This window comes from Clytia hemisphaerica, unplaced genomic scaffold, assembly GCF_902728285.1.
Source record: "Clytia hemisphaerica strain Z4C2 unplaced genomic scaffold, Clytia hemisphaerica genome assembly, whole genome shotgun sequence".
Taxonomy (NCBI): domain Eukaryota; kingdom Metazoa; phylum Cnidaria; class Hydrozoa; order Leptothecata; family Clytiidae; genus Clytia; species Clytia hemisphaerica.
The window spans coordinates 709,098-726,988 of NW_027103282.1; the positions used below are offsets into that span (position 1 = coordinate 709,098).

Below are 17,891 nucleotides of genomic sequence, written 5' to 3' on the forward strand. Positions count from 1 at the left end.
TACGTTTAAAAAGGGGTATTAGATGCCCACAAGCTGGTGCTGTATTAAGTGAATACAATTACAAACAAGTGCGTGTTTGTAATGAAATCGACCTTTCAAACAATATGGTGAAATTATTCAAAGATATTTACGGGCCTTTGTTTGTACAATAATATTTTTAAACTATGACGAGAAATACAAGTCTATCCAATTTAAGGCCAAACACGTATCAGTGGAACTGACTTACCTACGCTTTGCATTCAAAGCGTATCAGTGAAGGGTCTAGGTTCTAACGCGTTTTGAGTGCCAAGCGTATCAGTGGAAGGGTGTGGTTCTAAGATGTTTTGGGTGCGAAGCGTATCAGTGAAGGGTCTAGGCTCCAACGCCTTTGGGGTGCGAAGCGTATAAGTGGAAGGGTGTGGTCTTCAGGTGTTTTGGGTGCGAAGCGTATCAGTGGAAGGGTGTGGTTCGTAGGTGTTTTGGGTGCGAAGTGTATCAGTGAAGAGTCTAGGCTCTAATGCGTTTTGGGTGCGAAGCGTATCAGTGAAGGGTCTAGGCTCTAACGCGTTTTGGGTGCGAAGCGTATCAGTGGAAGGGTGTAGTTCTAACGCGTTTTGGGTGCGAAGCGTATCAGTGAAGGGTCTAAGCTCTAACACGTTTAATAAAATAAAAAATCTGAAAATCTGCTCTCTTAAATCATGGTCATATTGCATACCAAAATGTCACAAATATGATGGAGATTTAGAAAAACATTAGAAATTTACGTCAAAAATGAGAGATGAATAAAAGTTTTGACCCTTGAAAGCCGTTTTTTGACTAAAAAAAGGCGCCTTTGCATTATGGGCATGAAATCCTGAAAATTACAAATATTGTTTTGGAAATGCATTTCAGCAAGTATTTAATCAATTGAATCACAGTTCAGCACCTAAATTGCAATTTCAAAGTTTCAGTAAGTTGTGAGCAAGGGTTTATGATTGTAGGTTTTAAGGTGTAATAGTGTAGGTTTTAAGGTGTAATTTGATTTTAACGTACAGTTTTGAAAAAAATTAGGTACGAATGATCTAATTGTAGCATTAGTAACTTTGCAGTGAATCACTGTTCAAAATTTGAAACCAAAAGGACTATTTTTAATTTGTTTTAAGGGGTAAATAGCTAAAATTGCTTTTTTTCACGAAGCAATAAATATTTTCTTAGCAGCTTTTAACCAGGGCAGAAATTCATTGGTAGCCTTGACTCACCAATAAAAAGTTTCCACCCTTACTGTTTTCTCTATCAGCAATCAGTGACAAAATAGTTGGCACAAAAGGGAAATTCACCGGGGTGTTTTGAAACCACAATCGATTTGTAAGTGCTCTAAAGTAGGTTGGAAGGGTAGAGTTTTAACGCTAGACTTAAGACCTTAGGATCTGAGGATCGAAAAGTTCAAAAATGGTCCAGTAGGGCTTGAAATATAGCCTAGAAACCAATAAATCCCTCCCAGATCGAAATATTCGATGAAATAATCAAGTTGAAGGCCTGAAATTGACATTCTTGCTCGAACTTCAATTTTTGAAAAATGGTAAATTAGCCAAAAGTGCCAATATATTATGGCACTGATTGAGGATGTAGGGGGTACCTTTTTTGTTGTACGTTTTCAGGGGTATCCGCTGGTATTCAATGTAAAGTCGACTCTTTGAAGATTTTGTAAATCTATTAATTTTCAAATGTCCGTTTTAGACCAGCGGCCGAGGTAGTGAATTGTGTAACTTCGTAGGGCACCCCTTAGATCAGGGCAAATTTTTGATATTATGCTCCTAATAGGGTGTAGAACGACATTTCGCCTTAAAAATGCCATTTCTCGGCACCAGGTGGTCGAAACTTAAAAAATAACCCCATTTTCTTTATCTACTTTTCATACTTAATCAGTTGGTAGCATCAGATATTTGATTTTCAGACTTCAAAAAAACCGTTAGTAAAGGGGGACCCTTGATAAGTTCTATCGATTAACTAAAAATCGATTCACTCGAAAACTGCAGGAGATTGGAAGGGCAAATTTTTTTTGTCAATTCTACACCCTATTAGGAGCATAATATCAAAAATTTGCCCTGATCTAAGGGGTGCCCTACGAAAACCATTTTTAAGACCTTTTCTGAACCTCGGACGCTGGCCTATTTCCTGAAAAGCTCTCGAAATAGCATAATTCAACACATATTCATTCAATGGAAAGTTTGAAAATATAGTAAATATAATATTTCAGGTTGTTTAAAAGATGATAAAACATTGAATTTACAACAAATTTACTGATAAGAGATGTGACTTTTCCAAATCTCTTTGATATGTAATGAAAAGCTCATATTGGGAAATCTATGATTTCGCCCAATGTAACACTTTAAAAATTGTATCATATTTTAATCCTCTACACGTAGTAAAGTATAGTACAGCGCTTAGGCAGATATAAGAAAAGACTCTTGTAAATAGATAGACTGTAATAAGTTAATAGCTCCTGAACTCCTTAAATGGGAGACGGGTGATCATCCGTGATCTAACAACCTGTGAATGGTTTCGCAGAGCCGCCCTTTTTTAATCATTATATCACGGGACTATGAAGCGCCGATGGAAACAATAATAATTTCATTTATGATCTTTTGAAGGGTCGAGAAGATTACACCAAAAGAGGTTGCATTCACAACTGAGGATACTTCCATCATCCCCCACTCTGTTCAATGTTGGAAGGTTCAAAATGAAACGAAATTGAAACAATCTGTCAGAAATGTAACATCAACAAACATAAACCAAAAAGCTTGGATACAGTGTGAAGCGGATATCAAAAGTGGATATACATATGAATTCGTTTTCAATACTGACAGAGCTGATGACTCCAAAATCACTGTTCAACTTCCGCGTAAGACTTGTCTTGAAAATTTATCTAGGGAAAATCATTTTGAAGATTAGGGGCTAGATACTTTTTGATATTTCCGTAATACTATCAATTGAAAAATTTCAAAGGAAATATTGATAGGACTCTGATTTTATTGTGACTTTAGGAAACTCTCATTTCTTTCCAGGAAATCATCATCATACAAGTAGGAAAGGAGAAACATTAGTCTACGCTCATAATTGTGGACGGCCTTCCAATATACACGCATTCGAAGTTTCGGACGAGAATGGAATCACAGATGACGATACATGTATCCCAATCAGCACTGGTCCTTCAGTTGCCAACACTGTCAAAGAATTCAATCAAAGAGCAATGCAGTATTACAAAGACCATATCGGTACCAAAACCTTCCCACCCTCGTATTACGTACGAAATGTAAACATGAAAGAAGTTATCGCTAGTCTTGAAGAACATTCATCACTTCTTGGAGGAAAAATTCTCGTCGGATATAATCCCATAAGCCATCTCAGAATACTTGGACTCAATGATGAAAAGATCGAGAGTGTTCTGCATTTTTCTGAGTGCCCTGATTACTATGACAACACAATCGTTTGTATTTATCCGAATCATGGCTTGATGTTTGTTTACGTGGTTGGTGAAAACGAAAAACATCTTGACAAGGATTTGGCGAAAGTCAATGCTGTCTTGAAAACATGGTGTTATGTTCACAGGCAGATTTTCCAAAATGAACAGCTTACTATTGTTGGAGTTCTCGTCTTACCGGCTTCAAGCGACTTAAACAATATGAAGCAACATCCTTGCTTAAATCTAAACACAAAGAGTCAGGACTTTGTCATTTCTTTCGATGAAAACTTTGGACAATGGTTGACCAACTTCTTAAAATTAATCCGAGATAATCGAAAGCTTTCATCACCCTCGACGCCAGAAATAATGGAAAACATTACAGGTAACATGATGGCAAGTATGGCACAAACCAAAATCTACCTTCCTCGTGTTTCAGGAAATGACACTATTAACGTTAAGACGATCCTGTTAACTGAACCTCAAATCTCCTGCATCGAAAGCCAGTCAAACTGGAAGCTGATCCAAGCTTCCTATGGCGCTGGCAAATCAATCACTTTACACGAAATTGCAAGGAAACTGCTAAAAATGAGCAACCAAGACTTGATTATAAACGTTACTTTCGACCCATTCAGTGCCCTCGATAAAAAAGTCGACCATTCATTTAACGAGCTTTGTGAACAAGAGAAATTGACACAAAAACGAGAAAATCTCATCTCATTATCGCTTTCTGAAGCTGTTGGTGAAAGAAAGAGTGTCACCGATTTTTATAACTGTTCCTCATTACCATCCAAAAATATTGCTGACGTCATGCTTCTCTTAAAAAACAAATACAAACATCGAAAATTACATTTTCTCTTTGATGAAGTTCCACAAGAGATGTTCACGAAGACCTACTCGGAAACACTACGTGGCCGTCTGGAGAGTGAATTTCGAGAATCAGTTGTCGTGATTGCCCTCCAAAGTGTACAGAAATCTCGAAAGATAACCGAAGAAGGCAAGGTCACCAATTCACAAGAGATAGATTTAAAAAGCTCAAGCATGGAACTTTTCAAACTACCAACGACGATGCGAATGAGCATTTCCTTAAATAAATTGAAAGAAGTTTTGGAAGGTGAAATCGAAAGTTCGCCCTGCTCCTTATACTTAGAAGTTCGATCAAAAGGTATTACATACCATTTACGTAACATTCTTTTATAATCGTGTTCAATTCCCGGGGAGGGCACTCGATTATGAAAACGACCGTACGTTCGGCCAAAAATCAGGTCTCTAAAATCGGACCCTTACAGTGCAGGAAAAATTTGGCTGTAAATCGACCCTTATAGTGCAATTTTTCGAAATTTTTTGCCAGGGCATAATTTTTTGAAATTACTCAAATTTTACCTAAAAATTTGGTATTTTCTCAAATTTTACACCCTTACAGTGCACTTTCTCCCACTTGCTCACAAATCAACCCTTACAGTGCGCTTTCCAAAGTCCAAAAAACCTACCGTTAAGGGCTGAACGTCCGGTAGGTCACTTACCTGGAGTGCCCCCCCCCCGGGGTTCAATTGCAACAGTGTGCCAGTAAAATATGCTTATTTTTATTTATTACCGAAACATCTTTGACATTTTAATTTTAATCTTTCAGGAAACGCTTTGCTGACAAAAGACGAATCTAGCAAGGTCATAATCCAGGAAACCCAATCAAATGGAGATGGCGAAAATAGACCAGATGACTCTCAATCGACAACAGAAGTCGAATGTCAGGTTACCGAGATATTTTTGTTAACTGTTTACAATTAGCTTACCATTGAAATTGAATAATAAAGCTATAATCTCTTTGTCAGAACCGAACTTTTTAGAAATTCTTTCAACAGATTTTTTTTGATTTTCTTTTCTCAAACTAGGACACTTTTCGCGTTGGATATTACAGCTTATTTTTTAAAGTCCGTTCAAATGATCTTCACCGGATGTAATTTTCTTCTCTATAACTTGCGAAAAAAACGTGCTCTCCTTGACAACACACCCTCCTCATAGACCCGCTAGCAGGATCTTTCAGGCAGTTGGGGTTAAAATAAAGGACTAAAAACTCAATTGGGAAGATTGATTGATATCCCATGTTTAGAGAGAAGGGAAGAAGAGAAGCTGACCCTCCGATATCATCAGACCGGGCCCTATTCCGGGATAGTTTTCTACCCAGACAAATTAATCGTCTCAGTATGAATAGAACTTTTTTTCAATTAAACCTTACCTTTATGTTTTAACGAGAAATTTCAAATTACTTCCCATTTATTAGCGAAAAGAAGATCAAGAAGCAAGTGAATCATTTAACCCAACGAAGCTACGCGATCCCGAAAACGTTTTTAAGTCACAGCCACAGACGAGTGAAAATGAAGAAGTCGTGAAAGAACTGTCCACTACGTATACCTATATGAAAGGGAAATGTGGGCATTCTTTCGCGAGCTTTTTAAAACCAAGAATCTTTCATTTCACCAAAACTTTCACACCTTTATTTGCTTGGTTCCTTCCTATACTAGCTGCCGTCCTCCAGTTCTGTTTGAATGAGAGAAAGGAGGACGAAGTCGTGGTATTATGCGAAGATATGTGTCAAGTACAAATGGTTCAGTATGCCCTGGAAAGGATACACAAGCGTCCAATCGCATACGCACCTTACCTTACCGGAGAATATCCTCAAGACATCCACAAGATAAAGGAAAAATTCATCAAAAATTTGGACGAGATGGAGACAGTTCTGATATCCGATTATCGGTCTGTTCGTGGATTGGAAATGGCCCATACAATCATCTTTGTGGATCCAGAAAACGAGGCCAACGCACATTTTCTAATCGAAGCAATCACACGAACCATAACAAATCTTGATGTCATTTCAACAAAACCTTTTCCACAAAATCCTTCCACGAGTATCGAAAGAGCTTTCCAAAAATATGTCGATGGGACTTTAGCTATCAAGACACTCGTTGAATCAAGCAAAGACGCAGAAGATCTTCTGAAAGTACGATTCCAATACAACGAAAAGGACGGCTCACAACAAACAAAAATTATTTCACAGAAATTGACCAATTTCAATTTCGACATTTCACAATCTCTAGATGATTTTAACAAAATTGAAGAGCTATGGCAAAACTATTTCAGGTAAAATCTTTCTGTTGAAATTTTCAATTTTTAATGATCTTTATTATTGCAAAAAGCTCAATGAAAGGATAAGTCATATTTTCCAAAATTAGGTGCCCGCTAATCCTTTAACCAAATATACTCCGGACTAAAAAAAAATACATATTTTTTTTCCTTTAGGATGGCGTTTACTCTTTCAACTTCCATTTTATCTTTGGGAACGTAAGTCAATACAGCTGATGTCCTCTGATTCGGCATTCTGTTATTCGAAAAGCTCCCATACACCTTTTCGACCGTAGCCGCCAATTGCCGCGTGGGCATTTTTTACCACCCTAAACTCGATCCAATCCTTTTTTTACACTTTTTTCTATTGTCTTCAGGCGCGAAAAAAAGATTTTAGGGTGGTAAAAAATGCCAGCGCGGCAATTAGCGGCTACGGTCGAAAAGGTGTATTGTCAATCAACTAACAATCATTTGACAAATTTCCTTTAAATTTCTCATAAAATTTGAAATTTAATCATTCATCGTAATGCACGATTCGCGATTCATGTTCCATGCATAACTTATGTTGATCATGCGAAATCATGCCAATCATGACAAAATGATTCAGTTTACAAAGTTTTATTCGCTAAAACCAACGACAAACTCAATTATATTCAACGAAGCTTTCATTGCATTCTTCCGACTGTACCATGATCCTTAAAAACAAAGTAAAGCACGTGCAGACACTTTCTGCGATCTCTTTGTTAATATCTGTTGTTTACTTCGTACATTACGGTCCGCAAACCATGGTGCCGCATAAATTCACCGTCGTAAACAAAAACGAGAAAAGATTATGCCATTATTTTGGAAATATGTTACACAATTTAAGTTTTATGTAAAATATTAGGAATAATTGGCATACTTTATGCATGGATCGCGAATCGTATATCGTAAATCGTTAGATCGTCCATCTTAAATTGCACCAAACCGTCTCTCTGGGAGAGTTTTAATTTCTAGCATATGAAAGGGTTTTTGGAATAGAGTATGAACTTTAGACGATCCTATCCTCAACACAATGTCACAACAAAAGGAATAATTCGGGAAACGGGATAAATTTGAAAACGGAGTTTAGTTCGGGGGGTTCGACATTCGTGAAAGATTCCCTATAAAGACTGAATGTTCTGTTTCCTCGATTTTGCAATACTATATAAACTTCAAGTGTAGTAAAAAAGGTTCTAGGAAAATTGCCCCCGAGAAAATTGCCCCCCGGAAAATTGCCCCCTAGGAAAACTGCCCCCTAGGAAAACTGCCCCCCAGAAAAACTGCCCCCCGGAAAATTGCCCCCTAGGAAAATTGCCCCCCGGAAAATTGCCCCCCCCGCCATCTTTTTTTCCACTTTTTTATAAAATCCAATGAAACTTCAAAGGCCATTGTAGCTGTAAAATTAAGTAGTTTTGAATTACTCTTAGGGTACCTAGTAAACGGGGGTCAGCGGGGGTGGATTGGAAAAAAGGCTAAAACAGCATAATCCGTACAAAAAAGAAGTTTCAGATTCCGAAAAATTGATAAGCGGAGGAGGGGTTGGATCAACAATGTCCTGGGTAGAAAATTTTCGAAAAATAGATTATTTTGGTGGGAACTTTCTTGGGGGAATACTGTAATTAATTTTTTAACTGTGGTTGGAATTAATTTTAGCGAATGACAGCGCAAATCTGCTCTATTTCATCTTATTTTGAGCAACTTTGTTGAATTTCAGGGGTTATTTAGCCAAGAAAACTGAAATTTTAATTTTGGTGGGAACTTATTTTGGCGAGTTAGTAAAAATTAGTTCCCTTAGCTTAAGATAGCACGGATAGGGCGCTTAGGGTTAAGAAATTGGGAAAGATTTTTTTGAAAGTGATTTTATTACTCGACTATCTTTCTCCACCTCATACAAAACTTGTAAAAGTCGTTTTTGAGGCGTCTTTTTTCTTTAAGGAAAAACTAAAAACTAAAACATGCAAAGCAGATCAATGGTCAGCGTGAGGAATATAGTAAGAATGAAGTTATCCATTCCATATGACCAAGAAATTTTGTAAAACCATAAAGAAAATACTTGAATAGCGAAAGAAATACAGTATAAAACACTGAAATTGACTATCGCTAAACAGAGAAAACGCTTTCTCTGTATTCTATGGTTAAACCACATTATTCCTTATAAAAAGCGTCAACTTAATGAAAATTACGGCTGCAACCTGCAACCGTTGGACCAAAATATAGCCCCAAAATATTCTAGATCTCTTAATCCGTTAAGACGCGATCACGTAAAATTGCGTAATCCAAAATCTCCCAAATGTTGAAAATTGAGTTAGATTTAGTTTCGAAAAATGGAAAAACAGGGGGCAATTTTCCGGGGGGCAATTTCTTAGGGGCAATTTTCTAGGGGGCAATTTTCTGGGGGGCAATTTTCCTAGGGGACAATTTTCCGGGGGGCCGTTTTCCGGGGGGCAATTTTCCGGGGGCCAATTTTCCGGGCGGCAGTTTTCCGGGGGGCAGTTTTCTCGGGGGCAATTTTCCTGACACCGTAAAAAATTACCCTCGTTAGCAATGGAATGTAATATTCCAATCTCCATAATTTTTGTTTTTGCTGTTCTGAAAGGTAAAGCTTCTATGGATGATATCTATGGATGATATCATGATGATATCTATTAATAATTTCTCCTGCATATAGCAACAACTGGGACGGCAAACCCATGGAAAGTGTGACCTTGAATGACGGAACTACGCTCAGTTTTGATGGTAAGTTTGATTCGAAATTTCGTTTTGATATATGGTAAATTTTATAAATTTTCAACTATACAATCAAAAGCTCGTAAGTACCCAAACCGAAACATCCTAAAAAAAAAAAAAAATACCAATGCACCAACACTTAACATTTTCCAACTTTTAATTGCACTATTCAAAAAAGATAACATAACCCCCGTTTTTAGTAATAAGTTGGAGATTTGATATTTCACAGAAAAGTGCTACCAAGGGGTATTTCGGGTCCCATATCTTCCGAAGGACTTTTTTTTTTGCCTTGAAATTTAACAAACTTCTTCACCTAAGGTTGAACTACGACTGGTGTAAAAATGAACGTTAAAGCATAAGTAGAAAAAAGCTCAATTTTTACAATCGCAAATTTAACCGCTAAAAATCGCGAATCTTTTAACAAAAATACATTCAAATATAGCGCTTTTGATTCTCTGAAACAACTCGGGTAACTTAATGCATGTCCCAGAATTGCATTAATTTTTCCGCCCCAGTTCCAGTCCCTAAACCATAACAAACTATACATTTTTGGAAGCGTATTTGGATGTAGAATACCGTATTCGGTGTAACTTAAATTCTTTCTCAGTATAATTAGAGATATCTTAAGAAAACCTGATTATGACGTCATGATTGATGACGTCATAAATACAAAAAGTTGAATATCTCGAGAAATATAAATCAAAACTTTATGAAATTTGGACCAATGATAAAGTACATTGAGATGTTTCAAAAAAAATTGAAAGTATTTCCCAAAATTAATGACGTCAGTATAAATTGCAAGAATTCGAATTTTTGCGATAAAATGCTGACATCAGCAAATTTTCAAAATTTTTAAAAAGAATTCTCCTCTTCTTGATGAGTTCTATCATTGGTCCAAATTTCATAAAGCTTTGAGTATTAGTTCTTGAGATATTCAACTTTTTAAAATTATGACGTCATAAATAATGACGTCATAATCACGTTTTCTTAAAAAAACTCAAATTCTGCTGAGAAAGAATTTAAGTTACACCGAATACGGTATTCTACATCCAAATACGCTTCCAAAAATGTATAGTTTGTTATGGTTTAGGGACTGGAACTGGGGCGGAAAAATTAATGCAATTCTGGGACATGCATTAAGTTACCCGAGAAGCAAAAAAAATTTCCATAATTATATTTGATTATCAAAAGTTACAGGCATTCTTGTTTCCACTGCCAATTATATCTGGACAGACTTTAATTTTCTATTCTGGTGTTCTATATTCTCTGGAAAAAAACCTTGGAACATATGATAATTGAATCATAGGCGTAGCAAGATACCCTGCAAAATTTATGGAAGAGAGCGGTTTTTACGACACTGTAATTATTGTCTTTGTTTTATCAAGAGAATAATGAATATGTCATAAACGTCTGCACTCCCTCATAAATTTTGCAGGTTATCTCGTTACGACTATGTAATTGTAGACAATGCGTGTATACTTCCGTCCATTCGATTTTTCACAATAAAAATGAAATGAAAATTGATTTTTTTCAATTATTTTCAATTTTTCATTTTTGTTTTTAAATTAGAAATTGAAAAAAGAAAAATTGAGATTCAATTTTCAATTTTTTATTTGTTGTCCATGTGGGTGACAATTCTGTGATGATGATGTATCATTTAGATTAGACGGGGGTCTGGAATGGCAATGTTTGTTGCTTGCGCTTAGGCATCCTTTGTATAATATCTCTATCACATAAAACATTTTACACTGTTTTTTAATATTGTTTCCTTATCTCGTCAAATAATAGTGATGATGTAACATCATAAGTATATACTACCTTTTAAAATTATATCATACTTGGCTTTAAACGTAGCTTCTGCAGATGGGTTCAACCTAAGTATAGTCCGAGATCCGTAAATCACAATAGGTATACTTACGCAATATAGCATGCAGCAGAACAGAATTGGTGGAGTGATTCTGCAAGACAACTGCCACGCTGGAGTAATCGTTATCTGGCACCCGATGTAGAAATTTTCTTCCGACACGCTAAAGCTCTGAAGGTCGGGAAAATTATCAACATCTGGAAGAAATACATTACGGAATTTCGCCTGACCGCGTAATTTTTTAGAAAAATGGGCCCGAGTGCAATTTGGACAGGGAAGGTGTCATGGCCGACAAAATTTGGGTCAGAAAAAACTTCAAAAGCTTTCACGAAATAAATTCCAATATAAAAAACTTTTTGGAGTAGGAATCATGCAAAATATTATCATTCTTTTCACAAGAAGGGCATGTAGAAATACTCAAATAAGTATTTTTCCTTCTTTAAACTGATTACAGAAGCAAAAACAAAATAGAAATAACATTGTACACAAAAAAGCCTGAAAAGAAGAGAAAAGTCATAATCAGCATCTATAAATAACACTAAAAGAAAAACTAAAGCTATAGAAAATGAATACTAACCCTCGATGAACACTATTGTGAAGTTTAATAAAGATTTTATCCAAAAAACTTCAGTTCTGGAACACTGAAGTCGGTCTGTCGGTTGTCGGCCGGTGGACAACAGTTATATTTGGGGGCCCGGTCTAAGATAGATAACAACATGAAAGTTACTGATAAAAGCCTAAGCCCATAGGAACATACCTGCTTTAGTTTCTTTGGTCTTTGAATGGTATAGAATTTGAGAAAGTGCAGAAAAAATCAGCCATCAAAACAAACAAAAACAAAAGTTATGATTATCAACTTTTCTGTGGTAGAAACACATTTTTTGGGTTGGTGCACATACAGAAATTACACTGGATACTAAAACTAATATTCAGGGAGTGATAAGTACAGTTAAACTACAAAAAATCCATCAAAAGAAACCAAAAACAACCATAACAGCACACATTTTTTGAAAATTACATCAGCCATGTTGTTTGTAATTTTTGCCGACATACTCATGACGTGGTAACTAACGACAGTGATTTGACGGTCTTTTTGAGGCGCCAGATCTCAAAAAACAATTTTTGAGCGTTCAGCACGGCCCCGAAAATGAGGGCTAAACTTATGTCGGCACATCAATGGATGACTACTATTTCTCTCCGATGGTATATTGGCCCGCTCCTTTAGAGCTTTAGCGTGGGCGGCCGCCAATACGCCATCGGAATATCAGATAAGAGTAATCGTCTATTTAAAGGTCCTGAAGATGCTGTAACAGGGCTGGGTGGTTCAGAAAGTTTACAAAGATTTCACCAAGTCACGGTGGAGAATAATTGCGACAGCTACAATTTGCTGTAAATCTTTAGAACTACTAAACCTAAAAAAACCTACAAAAACCTTCCGTAGAATGACCATAAACACCTCCTTTCCATAATCCCCACACCGATCCGATCCGGCTGGAGATTCAAAGTAACTAATTTGCCAAAAGCTTCGGTCTTGCATATCATTCCAGTTTGTCAATAAGATCTTATATCATAAGATCATTAGATGTTACATTATTATGTTTTTTCTGATCGTGTAATATGTGAATAATGTGATAAAGATGTTATAGCACAATATGTATAACATCTACAGCAGTCTGCGACAAATCTATCAGCCTAGCTTCACTATTGCCATGTTCAGACCCCCGTCGACCCTAAATGATACATCATCATGACAGAAATGTCACCCACATGGACAAAAAATATAAAAATTGAAAATTGAATCTCAATTTTTCTTTTTTCAATTTTTAATTTAAAAACAAAAATGAAAAATTGAAAATAATTGAAAAAAATCAATTTTCATTTCATTTTTATTGTGAAAAATCGAATGGACGGAAGTATACACGCATTGTAGACCAATCATGATTTGTACATCTTTTGCATGATATTTTCTATCCAGTTTGAAGGGAGAAAATGCACTATAAATGTATCTGAAGATTTGATTTGATTTTGATTTTGATTTTGATTTTGATTTTGATTTTGATTTTGATTTTGATTTTGATTTTGATTTTGATTTTGATTTTGATTTTGATTTTGATTTTGATTTTGATTTTGATTTTGATTTTGATTTTGATTTTGATTTTGATTTTGATTTTGATTTTGATTTTGATTTTGATTTTTCTTCATCATTCATTTGATTCAATGTTCAAATCATAATTTCATTTCATTGACAGTGAACAAATAGACGATTAGACACTGCCAGACAACAAAGTGCTAGCCATACGAGATTTAGTGTAGCGGGTGTGTAGTGGAACGAGTTTTGAAAGATTTTGGGAACACCGAAATACAGTAACCTCTCTTTAGTTCTAACCCCTACTATTCGAATCTTTCTATAATTCGAACTCGCAGCTGAAAAATATGCAATACACTCTGCAATTCGAATCTTTCTCTAATTCGAAGAACATTTCTGCTCCTTCAAGATCGAGTTAGAGAGATAACAGTAGCGACAGCCTTTTCTTCATTCAAACATCAGAATACTGACCCAAAAGTAGACTAACACAGTCAAACCCGTACACCATTATAACCCTTTCCGTGCCATTGTCGGATATATCCGCCACGTGTATTTCAATCGTTTTCGGATATATCCGACACGTTCATTTTATCTATATTTGCCATCCACATGACGGGTATATCTGACATGCATTAAATCTGTCTCAAAGCCACAAAATTGAAAATTTTCTATAAATGAAAAACAAGAGCCTCATCTATTGACCCAAGGACTGAATATGCCAAATTTCAGCCAAATCTAACCATTTTGAAAGTCTCTGGCGCTAAAGGCTGGTCCGAAGTCCCCGTAGTACCAATATTTTTAGCTTGCGTTAGATATATCCACATTTGACAGCCACTAGAAAACTGTTATGTATCAAACCTTCCCGTTTCTTCATAACAGAAATATCAAACTCATCTCGTCAAAAATCACGTGTTAAATCTTTAAATATTAGGTTCAATTCAATCGTTGATGTTGCCAACTCTCTCTAATTTCAACCTCCACTATTCTAATCTTGCTGTAATTCGAACTTAAACATTAGTCCGCTCAGATGGAAAGTTAATTAAAGTACCGTCCGTAATTAGCAAATATTTTTTTAATTTGAAGAATATCCTTGGTCCCTCGAAGGTACGGGTCCTTTTTTTAGCCGAAATGCTCACTTTATTATTATTATCAATAGCTAACTCTTGTCAAAATTTCAAGTCAATAGCATTTTCCAATCACTAGATACAGTATCATAGGACTGATTTAGTTAGAAGGGCAATTTTGGGCCAGTATACACGATACCTTATCGGGGAATAAAATGTCGGAGTTTTATTTAGTCGGGTTTTTTTTTCGTCGGGGAAAAATTTCTTCCCCTAGAGGCATTTTCGTCACTTTCCCCCGACCAAAATTTCAAATTCGTCACTTTTCCCCGACGAAGTTTACAATTTGGTCACTTTCACCCAACTATATTGTCCAAATGAAGGCATACAGGAAAAGTGGGAGCCGGGAGGCGGGAGGCTGAACCGGGAGCCGGGAGTCGGGAGGCTGAAATCGAAAGTAGCAGGTTGGAGGCTGAACCGGGAGGCGGGAAGCTGAAAACGAAAGTGGGAGGCGGGAGGCTGAAATCGAAAGTGGGAGGCGGGAGGCTGAAATCGAAAGTGGGAGGCGGGAGGCTAAAAATGAAAATGGGAGGCGGGAGGCTAAAAATGAAAATGGGAGGTGGGAGGCTGAAACCGAAAGCTGGGAGGCGGGAGTCGGGTGGCTGAAATCGAAAGTTGGAGGCTGAAAACGAATAGACGAAAGGCCGAAAGTGAGAACTGAATTGTAAAGATAAACAAAATCTTGTGAAGATAAACAAAGACAAAGGTTTAAAAAGCACTCTCACGAGTTCCGTATCGTTTGTTAGTATATACACTTTTTCAATATAATAAGGAACCTTAACTTGGCTCCGAGCTAGCTCCGAGCCTGGAGCTCCTTATTTTTCCAGAGAATTTCACTCTCAAAGTTCGTTAATTACTTACTTTATTTAGTTAGCTGTTGAAGGGGGGGGGCGGTCACATTGAAAAATTAAAGCATGTTTTTGAGTAATCGGGGAAGAAAGGTCCTATTCCGAAGAGTATACAATTTCCCCCAGAAAGCCTCTTTTACACTTTACAGATCATCTAAATAATGACACAATGTTTCGAGCTCCAACCCTGACCCTAACTGATAAGATCGAAATAAAAGTTAAAAAAGAAAAATAAAAAAAGTCCACTTTTGGCCATCCACAACCCCGACCGAAAAGTGACTGTACCACCCCTACTGATTCATTCCTAATTGTTTATCACGGGAATTAACTACATGTGGTCTAAAAGAACAGGCAGGTCTAAAACGCCTAATACCTACTACCCAGTACTGCTACTACCTAATACTTATTACTTAATACTTAATATTTACTGTATATACCTCAAAATTGCTCGAAAATACCTTTAAAATAATCAGCATGCCAAATATGACCAAATCTGAAAATTTGGTGTTAAAATTTTTTTAAGTTTTTGTCTTATAGCGTTTTGAAGACATGAAAATATTTTCTCTCTTTTTTTCTCTTCACTTCATTTTCCCGCGCTTTTTCTATAAAGTTTACAGACTACACACATTTTGTCGAGACACAATTTTTCGTAGGAGAAAAATATTTCGCTTGCTCATTCAAATTAGTTTTATTTATAAGAATCAGTTGAGATGATAAAGCCCTACAAACCAATCACAAGAAGTAGTATGACACTTTACTCGATGATGCAGATAAATACCAAAAGGATACAATTAAATGACCTAACTATATTTAATCTCAAAGAACGTTTAAATAACGTTTTAACCATTTGGATCTTTAAAAAAGAGGCAGGGGTGTATAAGAATATCTATTTTAGATATTTGCACACGTGTTTTTATAATTAAATCAAAGTCATAAGAGAGAGAGCAGTAAAAGGAAGAAAAACTAGATAAAGATAATAACCTTTTGCTTTGGGCATACCGGATAAGTGGGATGGGGGAACCCGGGAACGTAAGTGGGAACCTAGAAAAGTGGGATGGGGGAACCTAAGTGGGAACCTAAATCATACCGGAAAAGTGGGATGGGGGAACCTAAGTGGGAACCTAAATGAATACCGGAAAAGTGGGATGAGGGAACCTAAGTGGGAACCTAAATGAGTGGGATGGGGGAACCTAAGTGTTTAAATATTTTTCTCGGATCAGGTTGACATTACAGGGCCCATGGGCGCCAAGCGTATAAGTCACTCTCTCTATGAAAAATAAAAGGTATTGTATAGTAACTCCAAAAATGTTCATTCTGTATGCAATGAAAGAAAGACTTTCACATTAGATTACCAGTTTTCTTCGCACATTAAGGTCCGCAAAAACTATATTATTTCGCTAGTGGGTTTACCCTTTAAAGGGTTCTATTATACAATATAAATTAACAAAAGGACGATAACACTCGGGGAAGAAAAAACTGACGAAAAACTTTAGATTCTATTCGTTTTCTCGAAAAACGCACACCCCTTCGGACGCCAAATAAGTATTGAAAACACTCATCGCTAATAAGTACCACCGACCCTGCCCATCTGCCAATTCAAGAGACATTTATGGATTTTTCTGTTGACTTTTTTGGGAATTTGCGAGAGATTTATTTGTGCGGTTTACCCCTCACACCGTTTTAATTGTTTAATAAAACCACGGTTTTAAAAGAAAGTGTCTGTCCCTTCGCCATCCTTGTGTATGCTCAAGATTTAAAAGCGTCAAGGCATAGCCCATGCTCTATGATCCCAGGGGCAGGGAGCACTCGATCCAAAAACGACCGTTCGTGCGGCCCAAAATCGTGAAATCGGACCCTTCAGTGCAGAGAAAATTTATCCGAACTTGAGAAAAATTTGGACGAAAAATCGACACTTACGCAGTGCATTTTCTTGAAAATTTGACAATTTTTGGCCTAAATTTGACGTGATGATCACAGTTCGTAATACTCACTGTGAAAGCAAATCGCAGTTATATTCTAGTGAAAACAAAGGTAACCATGGCAGCTAGTCTAGCAAGCTGGACTAAGCAAAGTAGATATGTTTGAATTCCCTTAGTGGAATCAAGTAGCACAAAAAGTTTGTTTTGTTCTCATGAATTCTTCTCAAGCTTTCATTCATCACGAGAGAGAGCCTGTTTTTTGAAAACATAGAATTGTTCTAGAAATAAAATGTGTCTTGATTTGACTGTGATAACTTTTATAAAAGAAAACTCAGCAATTATCGTAAGGCACTTGAGAATTGAATTTTGAATTTCTTTCCTTTTAATCATCAAAGGAGTTGAAAAGAATTGTATTTTTTTTGCAATAGAAAATGATCCTTTTTGAACAATAAAGGAACTTGCAAGATGTGATGTTTGTATTTGTATTGTAATTTTTAAAAATGTTAAAGCTTTCACTACTCCCATTAGCTTTAATGCAAATTGTCTTCTGGTCAAATGGAAATGAACGTTCTCCATCTTAGATGTTTTTGAAAGTTGTTTAAGATAACAACATTTAACACTGTTTGTTATTGCTGACAGTCTGCCTGAATTAACCTGATAAAGCTGTTCATTATTTTCTTACATGTACGGTAAACCTCTGAAGGCACTTGAAAATTATACATCTGAGGAAAATAGTCCTCCCGCGGAAAATTTTACAAAAAACTGACACG

At 36.5% G+C, this 17,891-nt stretch overlaps 2 protein-coding genes across 2 annotated transcripts in view; both read left to right on the forward strand.

Annotated features, from left to right (window-relative positions):
- LOC136803883 (probable replication factor C subunit 1) overlaps positions 1–3,753 on the forward strand; it is a 39,576-nt gene extending 35,823 nt beyond the window's left edge. Inside the window, exons 7-9 of the mRNA XM_067060610.1 lie at positions 2,610–2,860; positions 3,024–3,645; positions 3,750–3,753. Of these exons, the coding sequence (XP_066916711.1) occupies positions 2,610–2,860; positions 3,024–3,645; positions 3,750–3,753 (877 nt within the window). The remainder of the gene's footprint in view (positions 1–2,609; positions 2,861–3,023; positions 3,646–3,749) is intronic.
- LOC136804566 (uncharacterized) overlaps positions 3,644–17,891 on the forward strand; it is a 31,733-nt gene continuing 17,485 nt past the window's right edge. Inside the window, exons 1-5 of the mRNA XM_067061166.1 lie at positions 3,644–4,583; positions 5,049–5,167; positions 5,697–6,553; positions 6,713–6,754; positions 9,225–9,292. Coding sequence (XP_066917267.1) covers positions 3,788–4,583; positions 5,049–5,167; positions 5,697–6,553; positions 6,713–6,754; positions 9,225–9,292 — 1,882 coding nt within the window. The 5' untranslated portion in view covers positions 3,644–3,787. The remainder of the gene's footprint in view (positions 4,584–5,048; positions 5,168–5,696; positions 6,554–6,712; positions 6,755–9,224; positions 9,293–17,891) is intronic.